The following is a 17,810-nucleotide window of genomic DNA, read 5'->3' as shown; positions in this document are numbered from 1 at the left end:
AACTGTTTGTCTGGTATTTAGTCACTTATAGTGTTGGTTTCATTCAAATCTCAAAAATGTGAAACTACAAATTACACAATCTTCCCACCCATACTATTCTAAATTTACTGAAATGTTTTTATTAATAACCAAGGTGATCAAGTGTGTATTGAATTAATCTCATCTAACCCTTATTACCAGGTAAATAAAAGGTCATTTATTTATTGAGCGGTAGCCCCTGGCATGATAATTGTCATTTATCTACAGAACTAAAATAACAACGGTACGCGAATGGGATTTAACATCTTAACTCAAGAGATATTTAGGCTGTTAGCAATACTTCAAGATAGGATCAACGAGATAACTGAGTTCTTTAGACATGACATGAGTAATAATTTGTAGAACATGCGGTTAATCATTTAACACCTTGATAATGTGTTAAAATCAGTAATGCTAGTCAGAAAACTGAACAAGAAAGAAACCTAAGATAAACTTCCGAATACAATAATAATAAAATGGATTAAGTGTCAGAAATACATGCTAGTACTTATTAGTATTGCACATTACGATAAAAATACGACAAGCTATAATCTCTAAAATGATTTGAAAGTATGTTAACTACTGAATATTGAGTTCACATAGTATTGTTTACTTGAATCTTCCCATTGATATTTAGGACTGTAATTGATCAGTCTCTCTTATTGGTATATGTGCATCCTGTGCAGATTGCCTCGATATTGCCAAGCATTATAAGCAAAGATGGATAGTGGTTAGCAGTGGAATTCAGGAAGCACTTTTCGTCCTATTTTGGACTCGTCATCTGGACGCACCTTCATCTCCGAGTTGATTATCACTCTGGGATAGGGTTTGAAGCAAGCAGTACTGGGTTCGAGTCCCAGAGCGAACATCAACTCATGCGAGTACATCCAGCTGACGAGTCTCAAATAGGACGAAACATGCCTCAAACTGGATTCCACTGCCAACTGCTATACATTTTGATTATAATGCTTATGATATTGGTAGAAAATTTATTTACAATCATCTACAACAATTTGCGTATTCCACTTCCATCATACATTCCTCCCCGACTGGTTTCTTTTTGTTTATTAATTGTGTTACTAACATTCAGTAGCTTAAGTTATTGTCAATCATTTTTGGATACCTAAAAAGGATTTACAAATAACTGAATATCAAAATTCACTTACTTTTCATATATGAATTAGGTTCAATATGGCGATGAATTATATCATCTGTATAAATCTGATCCATTGATATGATACTTCTACTATTATATTTATTCAATGGTATTAAACTAACACAATCATAATGTAATGATTGTTGACAATTGAAATTTGGTGAATAAATAATTTCACTTTTATATTCCATAAATTGTTGAATCGAATCAAAATCTTGTGTAGATGACTTGGTTGTATGACACTGATTTATTTTTTGTTTACATTTTGACCAATGAATTAATGAATGAAGTAAATTAATTGATAGTAATGTTTCCTTTGGTAATAATTTCAACATAATTGGGCAGCATTTATTTGCAAGTATATATAATACACATGTAGCAGCAATTAAGAAGAATAGAATAGCTAATCCTAAACCAAATAATAAACTAAATTCCAAAACTGTAATTTGTTTTCTTTCATTTAGGAAATTGTTTTCATCATGATAAATTTGTTGTGAATTTGTTAAATTATCTGATAAGAAAAAAGAAGACATTTTTAGAGAAAACATTTGTACTACTTATATGTGAAAATTATATTTGAAATATTCTCAGCGATTGAAATATAACTAATTCCAACGTTTCGTCCAGCTAACTTGTCTGGACTTCTTCAGGGTAATAATCAAAATCAAAATTATCAAAGACATATATAGCTTTTAACAATCAGAATTATACTGTGTTAAACCAATGATACAGCGAATGAACTGAGGAATAAAATAATGAACACATTATTACATCAGAAACCTCACAACCCTGACATAAATAAAAATGATTATTACGCACTAAAACAGCTGAGAGAGGACAAAACGATCATAATAACGAGAGCAGATAAAGGTAATACTACAGTTATTATGAATAAAACAGAGTATGAGAAGAAAGCCAAGGAACATCTACAAGAGGGTCCATATGAAAAAATCGAAGAAGCAAAAAGTAGAACAACTCTTAATAAACTCAAGGCAGAAACTAGCAAACTCTTACAATCATTAAAAGTTAAGCTAGGATCGTCCTTATGGTTTATGTTATATCCAAAGAGTTGTAACCCATGCAGATTTTATGGACTACCAAAGATCTACAAGAATAATACTCCACTAAGACCAGTGGTAGACTATACAAATTCACCGACTTACAATCTAGCTAAATATTTAGCTAAGATTCTTAAACCATATGAAAAACGGATTAATCATGAAATTAAAAACTCTATGGAATTCAAGAATTTAATTGATACCATGGATATAGAAGAAGACGAAGTAATGGCAAGTTTTGATGTATCTTCCTTATTCACTAATGTACCTATCAGTCGAGCAATGGATATTATCAATGATTGTTTAGAATCTGATTTAGATTTGAATTTACGATGCCCATTAGATCCATCAGAGGTTATAAAATGCTTAGAATTATATTTAAGATCTACCTTATTCATATTTCGAGGTCAACTTTACAGACAGAAAGAGGGTATAGCAATGGGCTCACCAGTTTCTCCGATTGTAGCGAATTTATTAATGCATTCCCTAGAAACTAGTGCAATCGCAAAGAGTTTATGTCCACCAAAGTTATGGTTAAGGTATGTAGACGATATTTTTATTATCAATAAACGGGATGGTATGGAAGAACTATTTAACAATGCAAACAGCATTTCTGAAAACATTAAACTAACTAAGGAATTAGAATCAGTTGACCACAAACTAGCATTTCTAGATTGTCTGGTTGAACGTCGACACAATAATAAGAAGTTAAAAATAAATGTTTACAGAAAATCAACGCATTCCGAGAGATACTTGGATTTTAATTCAGCCCATTCACAGAGCACGAAAATTAATGTGATAAAAAATCTAATGAACAGAAGTACTAAGATTGTTACAGACAAGGAAGACCAATGAACCGAATTAAATAAAGTATTTTCTACTCTTAGAGATAACAACTACCCAAAAAGGTTTTTAAAGAAGATTATTAAAAATGAAAGAAAACCTAAACTAGAAAGTATACGAAAATAATGGAAGTACACCGTAGTCATACCTTACCGTAGTGAAACATCAGAAGAGATCAAACGGATTCTAAACAAACATGATATAAGAGTGTATTTTAGAGCGAATAACACATTAAGATCGACATTAGTGAAAGTTAAGGACAAATTAGCAAAGGAAGAACAACAGAACATTGTGTATGAGATTCGCTGTCATGACTGTAATGCTACCTATGTTGGAGAAACATCCAGGCAACTGAATGTAAGATTGAAGGAACACAAAAAATGCTTGAAAAATGTTCCAAAATCCTCGGTCGATTTAAAGAAACTTGAAAATAAGTCAGCGATAGTGTTACATGCGTTAGAAACAGGACACAAGATTAATTTTGAAGGGACCAAAATACTTCAGAAAGGTTTTAACACCCATAAAGAAAGATTGACAGCAGAAGCGCTGCATATATGGGCGAACAAGAACAGCCTGAACCGAAAAGATGGTATTCAACTGGCAACTACCTGGCAAATTTCGTTTGACAAATAAATTTGGAACCTATCTCTTGTTTAAACCTATTTTTAATATCACATGCATCGTTATTATTATTGAAAGAACTGAATGAGTTTTTAAACAATACAATTTATGTTTTGACATGCACATCGATCTTTCATTATCAAGTTTTCATCCTTGAACTTGAACTTTATTTATTCCTTCATATCAATCTCTCACACATACATACATACTTGCACACTCACACACAGACGATTTGTTACTCAGTTAATTATTTCTATGTAGTTGAATTATTCACATGATTTGTAGTTAACTGACTCATTTTATCCTATTTTCCAAAAAATCAACATCCAAATATGATTGGTTTAACATAGTATAATCCTGATTGTTAAAAGCTATATATGTCTTTGATAATTTTGATTTTGATTATTACCCTGAAGAAGTCCAGACAAGTTAGCTGGACGAAACGTTGGAATTAGTTATATTTCAATCGCTGAGAATATTTCAAATATAATTTTCACATATAATGACTTCTCTATACTCGGCGCTCAATTACTGTCAAACTATTCGTTTTAATCTTGACGAATGTTCGTATAAATTTGTACTACTTGTTAGTAGTATGATTTATTCTAGAGGTAAAACTAGGCGGTAAGACTAAATTTTATAGATGTTTGAGCGACGCTAAACTGACCTTGAGAGTGTTCATCTAACCAACTAGGATCAAATGAGGATTATAAACCAGTATGAGGATTTATAATTATGATTTACAGTTGAGGGTTAAGGTTAGGAATTAGATTTTCATCACGAACTGCTTACTTACTTTCGCCTGTTACTCCCAGTGCATCATAGGCCTCCAAACAGCAGTACACGATATAAAGAATAGCGTCCATAATATTTCTGGGATAAATGTGTTTTCAAACTTCACACATTAATCTAACACAATAAATGTAACATGTAAAAACTATTCTCTCAAACATGAAACTTATTCATGCCTAAGAAAATGAGAGTTTAAAAAGATGACATTTTATTACTTGGGATGTTCAGACATTAAGGCGAACTTTTTGGTGGAGTTTTGTTCTCTGAGCTGGATGGTTTGGTTGTGGAGCTTTGATCGTTCCTCTGAACGATATCACCAGAACAAACTTCAGGCAGAACTTCACTATAACTATTTGACAAACTTTCTTGAAGATTTATACTAAAACTTAATAAACAGTATTTGTATTTACGATTTCAAAAGAATAGAATCTTACCCAAGAGCGTTCTACTTGGTGTTTGTGCTGATGATGTCGTTCAGAAGAACGATGAAAGCTCCACCATTGAGGTGAACTCTTACCTATTGGAGCTACTTCTGATCATTATCGAATTAGCTTGAAGTAGCTGCTCAGTGTTTACTGGTTTTCGATCATACCTCTATTGAGATCAGTCTATGACAAATCAAACTTACAAATTAAACCAATCCTCCTAAAAAACCTCTTAAAAATAAATTACATTTCACTATAGAACTAAAATATAATATTTAGATCAATAAAAGGTTTAACCAAGGAAAAAAACTACACAAGTTTTATGAAATTATGTAAGAATCATTAGCAAATGTGTTTTCATATAGAAAAATTTCATACCTAAACAAATATCGTAACAAGACAGATGTTCAGTATTTTCACCATGACATTTTCTCCCACCTCCATGTGGTTCTGGAGCATTACACCATCTTGTACGTTGACCAAACGATTGACGACATTGTGTAGAACAAATCAATTTGTTATTATATTCTGAAATTTTACTGTGATTAAATAATTGTGACATTGTAGAGTTAGGCTGTAATATTACACAATCATTTGGACAATTTGACCATGGTGACCAGGTTGACCAATGTCCATCAGCTAAGAGAAGAATAAAAATGAGAAAAAGTATGACAGAGTTTATATCATTATCAGTACGGATTTGAATTATCTTATTGTCGATATTCAATAATGAATTCTTGATCAGTTTTTGTCTGCCCATGCATTTTTCTGTCCGGATTGCCACGATATAGCCATTCTGTCACAAGTTTTATAAATAAATGGATTGTAGCTAACAGTGGAGTCCATTACGGATGTGATTATCAACATGGAATATAGAACATACATCTAGCTGACGAGCCTCAAACAGGCCGAAATACTCTTCCTGGACTCACCGTTAACCCAAATTCATCTACTCTGCTAAGCTAATGATAAAGTTTGCTTATGTATGTATATGATTAGAAGGTCAATAAATGATTCAATCAATTTTTCTATGCATTCACATAGAGAATTCCGAAAACTCTAGCAAGGAGCTGTGAACAACGGAGTTTGATAATGTTGAGAGGGAAACAGCTGAAACCGTTGGCAATAAATGATGTCGTGGAATATTATAGATTGATGAAAGTGGGAAATGTAAATCTCTGGATGTCAACCTGGTGGTTTGTAAGTAATAGGTTTACAAAAAAGTTACGGATTTGATCACTGGAAGAGGAGTGACTGCAAACGACTAGGATGTCTCATACTAAAGGGAAAAAGCAGCCCATTTCTTTCGCGTATTCAATGATTATCTATCTAAAGTCATTTCGTAATGCAAACTGTCTTTAAATTGAGCGTTCTTCACAAATCTCTCTTGATATATATATCATACTATTACACTTTAAATACTAAAAGAGATTATACTGTACGGTCCTACTACGGCCGAGAGTGGGGAGAGTCAGCTCTCCCTCACGAAGTGCTCTCACATAACCACGTGCATATGACCACTGCTAAAAAGGTCCTACCCACTACCTTCTTGCACCAGGGGTGTTGTTTACGAAAATGAGGGGATGAAAAACAAATGTCCGGCGCTTTAACCGGGTTGGTGGATATGGAAGATCCACCAAGGGGAGTTGGAAAACCCTGATTCCAAACCAATGGTGAACAAGGGCTCCAGGGTCCTGAAGGAACAAATGACTTATGAACCAATCGTTGGTCACCGACTAACATGAGACTGCATCTCCTTACGTTGCTCCACTGCCTTGTGAATCAGACCTTTAGGTCGAAGGCTCCAGGTGTGGCCTCATAGGAAAACCACCTGTTTCGTTTTGGGAACCCAGGCAGTATCCCAGCCCTCGCACAAATCAAACGATTTATGTGGTGCATATATATTAGGTGCCTTCTTGTACCAATGTTTATGCGTTTAAATAAATAAATAAAATCGTTAACGTTATGTCTTAAAAAATATTTAGTAATGTAACTAACTATGTATTGTAAGCTGTGCATTCGATGAAATACGTCGTCCAGCTTGATTTTCAACTACACATGTATAAACACCTTCATCATTCAAATGTGTATGACGTATAATTAAACGACTAATTAATCCAGAATAATTAATATTTAAATCATGATTTATAATTTGATAATTAGGATTATTATTTGTCTGTTTTAAAGATTTCGACATTGAATCTTGGAAATGATTCACTTCAAGTTTACGTCCATTTTTCATCCAATAGACCTAGATTTCAAGAGAAAAGTTTAATTTGTTTAACATAAACATTCTTTCAAGATTATCAATAGTGACCATTTGAACAATAATGAGTAGTCGCACCAAGGTTAATAAACAATTAATTTATGGAAAATTATCACACTACTTACAAAAGTTAAGTAGCTCATAATGATATGAGGAAATGATCCCACTGATAACCAAATGTCGGGAAACATGTACCAATTTATGTAAAATTTTAAAGGATATAATTGTATTGCTCAAATGAATAATAAATGGTGATTAAGAGAAACATTCATAGAGGGTTATATTTAAGAAATGGATTGATGCTGACAAAGTATAGTTTCTTGTTTTATTTTCCTGACCAAACTGTAGTTAAAAGAGGATTGTATCAATACAGGAAAAGAAATGATTATATATTAATTTATTTGAAGATTTTTATTGTTTTCTAGTGCTTTGACCTAAATGATTTACTTGTGGAACCTTAATTGTCATTCTGGACAATATCACCAGAATTCGCTTGGTTTTGTTTACTTGAATCTTCCCATTGATGTTTAGTGCTGGAATTGATCAGATTCTTATTGGCATATGCACATCCTGTGAGGGTTGCATCGGTATTGGCTTTTAGTCACAGGGATTATAAGCAGAGTGGGATGGAATCCAGAATACACGTTTCGTCAGTGGCTGTTTGGATTCAGTAGCTAAATGGGTAACCTGGTGGCTTTTAAAGCAAACAGTACTAGGTTTAGGTCACAAAGTGGACATCAACTCTGGTATATGGTTGGCACATCCAACTGACGAGTTCCGGATGGATTAAAACATGCGTCCTGGGTTCCACTGCTAGCCGCCATCTATCTGTTGTGTCTCGTTATTGGTGTTCAGTACGGTCTAGGATCTTACGGATTTAGGAACGAAAACGGTTGAACATCTCTAATACGAACCTCAATAACAAGACACAACACTTACTCACTTAATCATATTACTCCTCTTGTAGGAGGATATGCCGCCCACCAGCGCTCTCCAACACAACACTATCTCTGCCTAAAATATTTTGTTTGTTGTTGAAGACAATTAATATTTTACACTACTTACTTACTTACGTCTGTTACTCCCAATGGAGCATAGGCCGCCGACCGGCATTCTACAACTCACTTTGTCCTAGGCCTTCTTTCTAGTTCTATCCAATTCTTGTTCATTATACCCATGTCTGTCTTCAGTTCTCGACGTAATGTATTCTTTAGTCTTCCTCTTCTCCTTTGTCCTTTAGGGTTACAGGTGAGGGCTTGACTTGTGACGCAGTTGGGTGCTTTCCTCAATGTGTATCGTATCCACTTCTTACTCCGCTGGAATCTGGTTTGTTCGCTTCCACAGTAGGTTGTTACTGATAATGTCCGGCCAAAGGATACGAAGTATTTTGCTTGGACAACTGTTTGTTTCTTCTCTCCCCTCCATACAGTAGAGCTGTCTTGTCATTTGTATTGAAAATTATGACTTTGGTGTTGGTTGCCAGTTGTTTTGAGTTCCAGATGTTCTTCAATTGTAGATATGCTGTTCTTGCTTTGCCGATCCGCGCCTTCACATCTGCATCCGGTCCACCGTTATTATCGATGATACGACACTAAGTAACATGAAATATTAAGTGCATAGTTCCATTATTTACTAATCATTTTCTACTTCTCAAAGATTGTATTATCAATATAAACTTTTAGTGAGGATGATTAATAACTTTCTGTTATTCTCCTTAACAGTTAATTTACTTAAGTATTCAATTTAACGGTTATACACGGAGGGTAGAAATCCCAATATAATATCATGTAATCTTTTTTAATTACATAACATACTAATTACAATTTATTTACGTTTAACAAGATAAAATACCTTTGGTATTGGTCTCCCATCTGGTGGTTCACATGTGAATTCCACAGTCCAACCAAGTGGTATTCTTGTTGACTCTGGATGTTTTATAAAACGTTTATTTAAATCTAAAATAAAGTTGAATAGAAAATACAACTGAATGAATGTTTATTTATATTTATTTATTTATTTATTTAAATGTGATCAATTTCAATTAAAAAAATACATTCAGAAACAAAAATGATGTAACTGTTATAAGCAAAGATGGGTAGTGGCTAGTAGTGGAATCTAGTGGAATCGCGTTTCGTCCTACTTGGGAATCATCAGCTGAATGTACCTGCATCTCAGAGTTGATACTCACTCTAGGACTCGAATCCAGTAATGTTTACTTCAAACGCCATCGCGTTATCCACTTAACTACTGAGTCCTGATAGCCACTTGTTTGTGCAATGGGGTGAGATTTAAATTCACTTGATAATGCTTATAATGCTTGTGAATTAAGGCAACATCGAGGCAATCCGCACAGGATGCACATACGCCAATAAGAGACTGATCAATTGCAGTCCTAATCATCAACGGGAAGATTCAAGTAAACAGTACCAAGTGATGTAACTATTGTTTGAATAGTTCTTCTACTAAGTTGTCACCATTGAATAATTATGTCTTGGAAAACCTAAGTTTGATGATAGGCGGTTTTTTACGAGTTAGTACTCGTCAACGTGGAGTTTTTACGATTTTGAGGAAACCGACCCCTCCCATATCATGTCACTCAGCTCCATGCTCCGAGATATTAGCCCTGATCTTTTCAATCAGAGATTTATCTTCTGTGGACCTGAGATATTTACATCAATATTTTGTTTGCCAGTTTTATATTATTGATTGAATTATATCGTTCAAGTTGCAATGTGACCATTAGTCTAAATAACTTGTCTTAGCCTTTCAGAGGGTCAGTTGTATACTGAATAACTTAGTGGTAACATCTCATAATGTAAGATTGAGTGACACCTATCTGAATCCTACAGTTTCTTAAGATACTAACCAGTCCTTCCTGAAAAAGACCAACTACTAGTGTCCGTCTATAAGTAACATGTAATTATGATCAGATAGCTGCTACATCAATGAATTAAACTGAGATTAGTCAAAGATGTTTTCATTTAGTTGATTTCGGACTTTGTAAAGTTCATTCATAAACAGAGTCAAATAAGTATTAGCCAATAACTGAGCCAACTATTTATGTCAAGCTTTAAAATAAAACCTACTTTTTTTATAATACTTAGTACTATCAGATTGTTAACAAAAAGCTTATTCTCTTATATCATCAGTCGGATTCAAGTCTCACAATATGGCTTCATTTACACATGTGTTTCTTCTTCATCTTTAAGGAATAGCTAACTAATTACTGTCGATTTCAACAACCATATTATTGATGATGAGACGAATCGTATTGTGTTTATTTAATGATCTTCGACTATATATCATTCAGTAGTATATAACATGTATAATAAACTGACATTTATTAGGAATTAAAATTAAGAAAACATTAATAGTAGAAATTAAAGGTTACGAATAATAAAGACAGTGACTCTCATATGATATTATGAGAACGGTTCACGTATGAACTCGAAGAAGCTCAAAGAAGCTCAGAAAAAGCTGAAGATATTCCATCAAATCGTCTTTTAGAAGAATATTACAGAATCCCTATGTGTAGCTTCCCTATTAGACAAATGCTAATAACCTACTCTATGCGGATTGGATGACTATAATGATGATTTCTTTTTTACTAAAAATTACAAATGCCTGACAGTTTTGTACTATAAATGAAATTGTTTTGGAATAGCATTCACTTGTCTTCTGTCTTCTCATTTGCTACTTGGAGGGTTCTAGCGTTCGAGTGCTCAAGTTATACGCGGTATATTAAGAATCTAAGCTCTAGATATAACAGATATAATGTACATTCACTAAAATCTTCCTTAAATATTTTAAAACAGTTTTCGTTGGAACAACTTTTCAGTTGTCGTTTATCTGTTACTTGAAGTAGCTGATTAAACATACTACTTACTTTTAAAGTTAACTAACTGTTTTGGAATAATGTTCAATTATATGATATGATATATGAGTATGTTAAGAAACCAATCAACTTCAGTAGTGGTGAAAAAATAACTCAAAGAACTAAGTAACTAGCTAAAATCAGTTGATGATGTAAAACTTCAAAGTCATCAATTTCAATAATATCTTGTAATAGCTATTATCTAATGATTAACTTTGAGAAATCACTCCCAGAATTCTAGAGAGATGTTGATCAATGAAGTTCAACCATGTTTGACATGAGACATTTATCACTAATCACAATGAATAATGCCGATTCACTAGATCGATATGTAAACTATCGAATGTCAACTGAGTAGTCTGATGGTTAATCATACATTATCAGGCCTGAATATACTGGGTTATGTCTTTAATAAGGTTGTGTTTGATTAATGTATTCATTTATGATATAATGGGATGAAAAAGCAAAATTACATTCTTCTATTCATTATGATTCATATTCAATAGTACTTCCATTTTCTACTTCAATATAATGATTATTCAGAGTGAAATTTGTTTTGATTTGCCTGTATTCATATTTTATTCAATATAACATTAATTGATTTGAATGTGATGTTTTATTCAAGATACATCATCCATGTATTGTTGAATGAACATGGACAATGCTGAGTATGTCATGTAGTGTGTGATTTTGTTATCAGTTTGAATATTCTTCATATATGTGATTTCATTCTAATGAATAATCGAAATGGGTGTACAATTCAATTATATAGATGAGTGTATTTTCGACTAGGGTCGTCGTCGTGTTTTGGAGTTATGAAATTTTCATTTACACTAGTCGTGTTGTGTTTACTTCACGTAATAAGAATCACTGTGATAAGCGATTCTGACATTACAATTAGCAACGACCATACATAATAATTGGCGACCTAGTCATAACAATTGACTACTAGTTATAAAAATTTAGAACTTAATCATCAAGTTTAAAGTTAAAACATTGAATGAAGTATGAAGTTTAAGCATTTATTACTACAGGTACTCTGGTTTTCACCATGACAACCATTATAGTCATACACGCACAAGAATAAACAACAAAAAACAAACAAACAAGAGAGTAGCAAAAAAGAATCAAATTACATGTGTTTAAGTGTATGATTTAGTATAATCATATTCATAATTTTCAAATCTTTCCATATTAGATCATTATTATTATTGTTACCATCACTATTATTATTAGCTGTAGTAACATGGAATCTAGTTGACATTTTGTTGTTATGTGACTAAAATGTAACTTGAACTAGTTTACCAAAAACCATACATTTCGTATGCATCATTATTTATTATTATTATTATCATTAACTATTTCGTTTCTGTCCTGCTTGTTTCCAACTCATTTCCATTTGATTATTACATAAGCATATATATATAACATGCAACAACTGTAACCTTTATCCTAATGTGACGTTGACATGGTGACCAAATTATTCTATTTAAAATATGGAATATAAAATATTCTTTTTAGTTTACTGAGCCTATTCTTCAAAATCTTCATTATTTTTAACAATGTCACTTAACCAATGAGCTAAATGGAACAATGTACAGTCTATTAGTTGTGAAATTTATGATTAAGTATTATTATTACTTATTGTCATCCTTATGCATATTAACTGATTCTAGATTTGTATCTGTTAGTTGATGTTTAAATTTTAACTGATGGAAATTTATACATGAAAAAAATACTTTTCACTTGGTGAACGGTAGTAGGTTCGAGTCCCGGAGTGAACATTAACTCTGAGATGTAGATACATCCAGCTGATGAGTCCTAAACAGAACGAATTGCATGTTCTGGATTCCACTGCTAGCCACTATCCATCTTTGCTCAAAAAATATTTTTGTTCATAAGTGTAATTTGATCTGAAAAAATGAACATTATTCAATGTAAAAATTTTCATTGTGAAGTTCATTTCTCGTTAATGATTTATAGTGTGTGCTACTGATGTTGACAAATGTAAGTAGTATGTATTACCAATCAAAAGTGGAATACCTCGAGGCAGAAATTTGAGAAAGTTGAAGAGAAAGAAAAACGAGACGGAACAACAAAGTCTGAGACAGTTGATGGATATTTTGCAAATGAAGCATTTACTGTATAGTTCTCAGATTTTACCGAGATATTCTGCAATGTTATATTAAAACATATTTACTTGACCTCATTGCTTTCATTCACTACAGAATGATACATAGTCTATTTAATGTTAAAATGTTCGAAACATTCATTAAACGTTTTATTAGCTTAAAGATCAATAGTCTTCTTTTGAAGATTATGATTATTCGCTTTAGAGTTAAAAGAAAATGGAGTAATCAGATAATCGAACACTGTGGTTTAAACTTGAACAAGGAGAATCGGATGCAGACGTAAAGGCAAGGATTGGCAAAGCAAGGGTCGCATTCCTACAATTGAAGAACATATGGAACTCAAAACAACTCTCACACAACATCAAAGTAACAATCTTCAATACGAACGTCAAGACACTTCAACTGTACGGAGCTGAAACTTGGAGAACTACTACAATCATCATCAAGAAGGTGCAAGTATTTACAAATAGTTGTCTACGCAAGATGTACAACACCCATTAGCTGGATATCATTAGCCACAGCCTACCGTGGGAGAGAACAAACCAGCTTCCAGTTAAAGAGAAAATTAGGAAAAGACGATGGAAATGGATACGAAATAGATGACTGAAATCACCAAACTGCATCACGAGGCAAGCCCTAACTTAAAATCCTGAAGGGAAACGGAAAAGAGAAAGGCCAAAGAACACATTACGTTACATTAATAATCTCTACTAATCCCCTTACTGATAATTAAACTTTAAATTCTTTTTATTACATAAAGAGACCTTGTCCACAAAGAATGAAATATCAGAGATCAGAAATCTGAATTATAATATCAAACTAAATTGTTGGGAAAGAAAAATCTTGCTTATAGTAGGATACCAATAAGTAGTTTGGGTGAATATTGTTTTTTTCAATTACAATTTATTATATTTAATATTTATTGTCGTTCATGGTCTGTGAATTAATAAGTATTTTTTGATATTGCTTTAATTCACAAGTATTATAAGCAAAGACGGATAGTGGCTAGTAGTGGAATCCAGGATGTGCGTTTCGTTCTATTTGGGACTCGTCATTGAGTGTAACTGCATCTCAGAGTTGATATTCACTCTGGGACTCAAAATCAGTACCATTCGCTTAAAACGCCATCGTGTTATTCACTTAGCTACTGAGTCCTGATAGCTACTTGCTTGTACAATGGGGTGAAGTTTAAATTCACATGGTATTGTTTACTTGAATCTTCCCATTGATGATTAGGACTGCAATTGATCAGTCTCTTATTGGCATATTTGCACCATGTACGGATAACCTCGATATTGTCTTAATTCACAAGTATTATAAACAAAGATGGATAGTGGCCAGTAGTGGATGCAGCTACATCCGGCTGCCGAGTCCCAAATAAGACGAAAAGTGCATCCTGGATTCCACTGCTAGCCACTATTCATCTTTTCTTATAATGCTTGTGAATCAAGACAATATCGAGGCAATTTACACAGTAAGCACATATACCAATGAGATAAACTGATCAACCGCAGTTCAAAGCATCAATGGGAAGATTCAAGTAAACAATACCATGTGAATTTATTCTTTGATATTGTTTCACAGGAATTACGTTTATATGTGTACAAGGTATGTACGTAAGTTAATTTTAAAACATAATAACATTTCAGGAAATTATTATTTGAGTTTCTTAAAATATAATTTAATTAAATTGGATACTGAATGTTTTGGTAAGTTCTCGAAAGTTGAACATAAAACAATATTAGTACAATGTTTTGCGGAGATTGTTAAATATTCCTTGATTAAATTACGATCTGATCTTAGCTGAAAAACTATTGAAAACCAAAATACACTAGACGGCTGTTTCGTCCTGAGATGGAACTTAGCAACAGTGTATATTCATGAACCCACCAATAAGCATAGAACTACATAACCTTCAGTCCTATGCATGAATACCTAACTTACAGACTACTGAGCTGGTATTCAGTAGACTTCTATTGACAAGCCGTGACCAATGGAATTCAACAATGTAGTGTGTGTGATAGTTATCTACCACAATCAGTGGAAGATGGTCATTCAATATCGCAAACTGACTAAAGCTAAACATGTACATCATTGGATTTCATCTCAGCGGTCTAGAGGTTCAGAATTCACTTTTGTGTACAAAAGTCTTGAGCTCAAGGCTTAGTAGTTGGACAAATCGATCCTCCAATTCTTCTTGGTTTTATATACTAGTCTAGCTAATATCAGTTTGCGATTTAAACTGTGAAAATTTGATCACCTTATCTCACGTATGACTATGTATAAACATACATATTTTGCATAACGTCTATAGAGGGTAAGGGAAAATTGTTAAAAAATGTATGCTAAGACTTATTATTTATTTATTTGAAGACATAGATATTAGTACAAGAAGGCACCAAATAAATATGCGCCACGCAAATCTCATTTAATTTGTGCGAGGGCTGAGATACTGCCCGGGTGCTCAAAGTGAAACAGGTGGTTTCCTTAGGGGGCAACACCTGGAGCATCATAAGGAGATACAGTCTCACAGTAGTTGGTGGCCAACGAATGGTTCATACGCCATTTGTTCTCTCAGGATCCAGGAGCCCATGTTCACCATTGGTTTGGAATCAGGGTTTTCCAATTCCCCTAGATGGACTCTCCATATCCACCAACCCGGTTAAATCGCTGGACATTCGGTTTTCTTCCAGTCATTTTCGTAAACGATACCTGTAATGCGAGAAAGCAGTGAGTAGGACTTCCCTGGCAGTGGCTGTATGCACGTGGCCACGTGAGAGCATTTCATGAGGGAGAGCTGACTCTCTCCACTCTCGGCTGTACCAGGGCATTTGAGGGCAAGAATTCCACATTGTATTAAACCTGTAATATTTGATAAATCGATTATTACTATTATTATTATTATTATTATTATTATTACTATTATTATTACAAACATCCTTTACTTTTGAAACTTTCAATATTCCGTTTTGTTTTCAGGATACATTATAACAAATCAATTTTGGTCAAATCAATTTTTTTTCTTTTTTTAGGTTTTATCAAGTTATCTTCAAAGAAAAACAAAAAGGAACAACATCAAAGGGTGTTCTTATGTGTTTTCAAATCCCAATCAGTTTCTTTCTTTCTTTCTCAAAGAAAATGAAAGATAAAACTTTGTTCTTTAAGCAAAGTATCTTTCTATCTATTTCTTTATTTCTCTTTTTTTTCTTAAACATTGTGAATTCATATTGATGAGGTGTCCTAAACAAGGACGAAACAACCGTCTAACGCTTACAGGTTTTCAGTGGTGGTCTAGATTTAATTGACTTATGAATTCAACTGTGAAAATACTACAATCTCCACAAATCCTTATTCTGATAATAATAATAAATAAAGATTATTTAAGTGAAACATTGATCACATTTAATTTGGTAACAATATCCAAACTGTGAAGTGAGATCGAGGATGGACACTACTGAGGAGTCTCATACTAGGACGAAATGGCTGTCCAGTGCTTCTAGGTTTTCCATGATGGTCCAACTTTAATTGACTCACGACTTCAACTATTTAAAAATTACTATAATATCCACGAAACCCCTCTCTAAATATATAAAGATTATATTCTAATACGGGATATGAAGGTTAAGTATATATTTGTTAAAAGTAACAACATTCGATACCGTCACACGATAAAAAGATACAGTGATCATAGCTTTAAGTACGTGTTCCTGTGTAATTAGTGATAGTGACCGTAAGTAGATGAATTCATCCTTGTATACCTGGGTATATGTTTTAGATTGATTAAGAAAAGTGGTCACTAAATCTTTCTAGATATTTTACAAGGAATTTCGACGAGACTCTAATTTATGGACGAGCCACTCAGAAGCGTTTGAGGAAGTTCAAGATCACGGCGCCAAGTTCAACACCTGATGCTCACATGTGATCGGTTTACAGTGGTTTACAGAGAAGAGGTGATTATTGAGCGGCTACAAGAGATGAGACTACTAAGACATTCCTGTACCTGTGACTGCGGTAATCAACTGACTGCAGTACCGTGTACACACTATCGTGATGAGATTGTATTTCGTTGTTCTTTATGTTGGAGAGAAATGTCTGCTCGAACAGAAACTTTCTTCACCCTATCGCGACTGAGACTCAGGCAAATCATGATAATAGTTGCATATTGGATTATAAGAGCACCAGTAACACTGGCTGCGGTGTTTGCAGATGTTGCTGAAACTTTAGCCGTTCAGTGGTATGAGTATTTTCGTGATATATGTGCACTTAAAATGACACGTCTACACTAATCATTCGAAGGAGTCGGAAGTATTGTGGAAATAAATGAAACAGTAGTGCGAAAGCGGAAATACAACAGGGGACGTAGCATCAGGGAAGCTTGGGTAAGCAGCACTTCCGTAAACATACTTGACAGGTACTTGAAATTTATGATCGTTCAATGCAAAAGTGGCATTTCCAGAGGATGAGAAACCGTCAAGCAAGCACAATAATACCAGTTATAAAGGAATACGTGCAGCAGGGCACTACAGTATATACAGATGATTGGAGGGCGTATAGATGCCTTCATATAGTTGGGTATGTCCATTATGTCGTAGTGCATAGACGCCATTTTGTCGACTCTACTACCG

At 33.7% G+C, this 17,810-nt stretch overlaps 1 protein-coding gene across 2 annotated transcripts in view; it reads right to left on the bottom strand.

Moving 5' to 3' along the window:
- Positions 1-17,810, bottom strand: part of MS3_00008460 (uncharacterized protein) — a gene marked incomplete at its 5' end in the record, with an annotated part of 67,338 nt that overhangs the window by 1,114 nt on the left and 48,414 nt on the right. For both annotated transcript variants that reach the window (XM_051216798.1, XM_035733555.2), the window contains 4 exons: positions 1,185-1,685; positions 5,292-5,552; positions 6,912-7,164; positions 9,031-9,134. In XM_051216798.1, coding sequence (XP_051065414.1) covers positions 1,185-1,685; positions 5,292-5,552; positions 6,912-7,164; positions 9,031-9,134 — 1,119 coding nt within the window. The remainder of the gene's footprint in view (positions 1-1,184; positions 1,686-5,291; positions 5,553-6,911; positions 7,165-9,030; positions 9,135-17,810) is intronic.

This window comes from Schistosoma haematobium, chromosome 6 (genome assembly GCF_000699445.3).
Source record: "Schistosoma haematobium chromosome 6, whole genome shotgun sequence".
Classification (NCBI taxonomy): Eukaryota; Metazoa; Platyhelminthes; class Trematoda; order Strigeidida; family Schistosomatidae; genus Schistosoma; species Schistosoma haematobium.
Note: the sequence above shows the minus strand (reverse complement) of the source record. Positions and strands in the feature narration are given on the sequence as shown.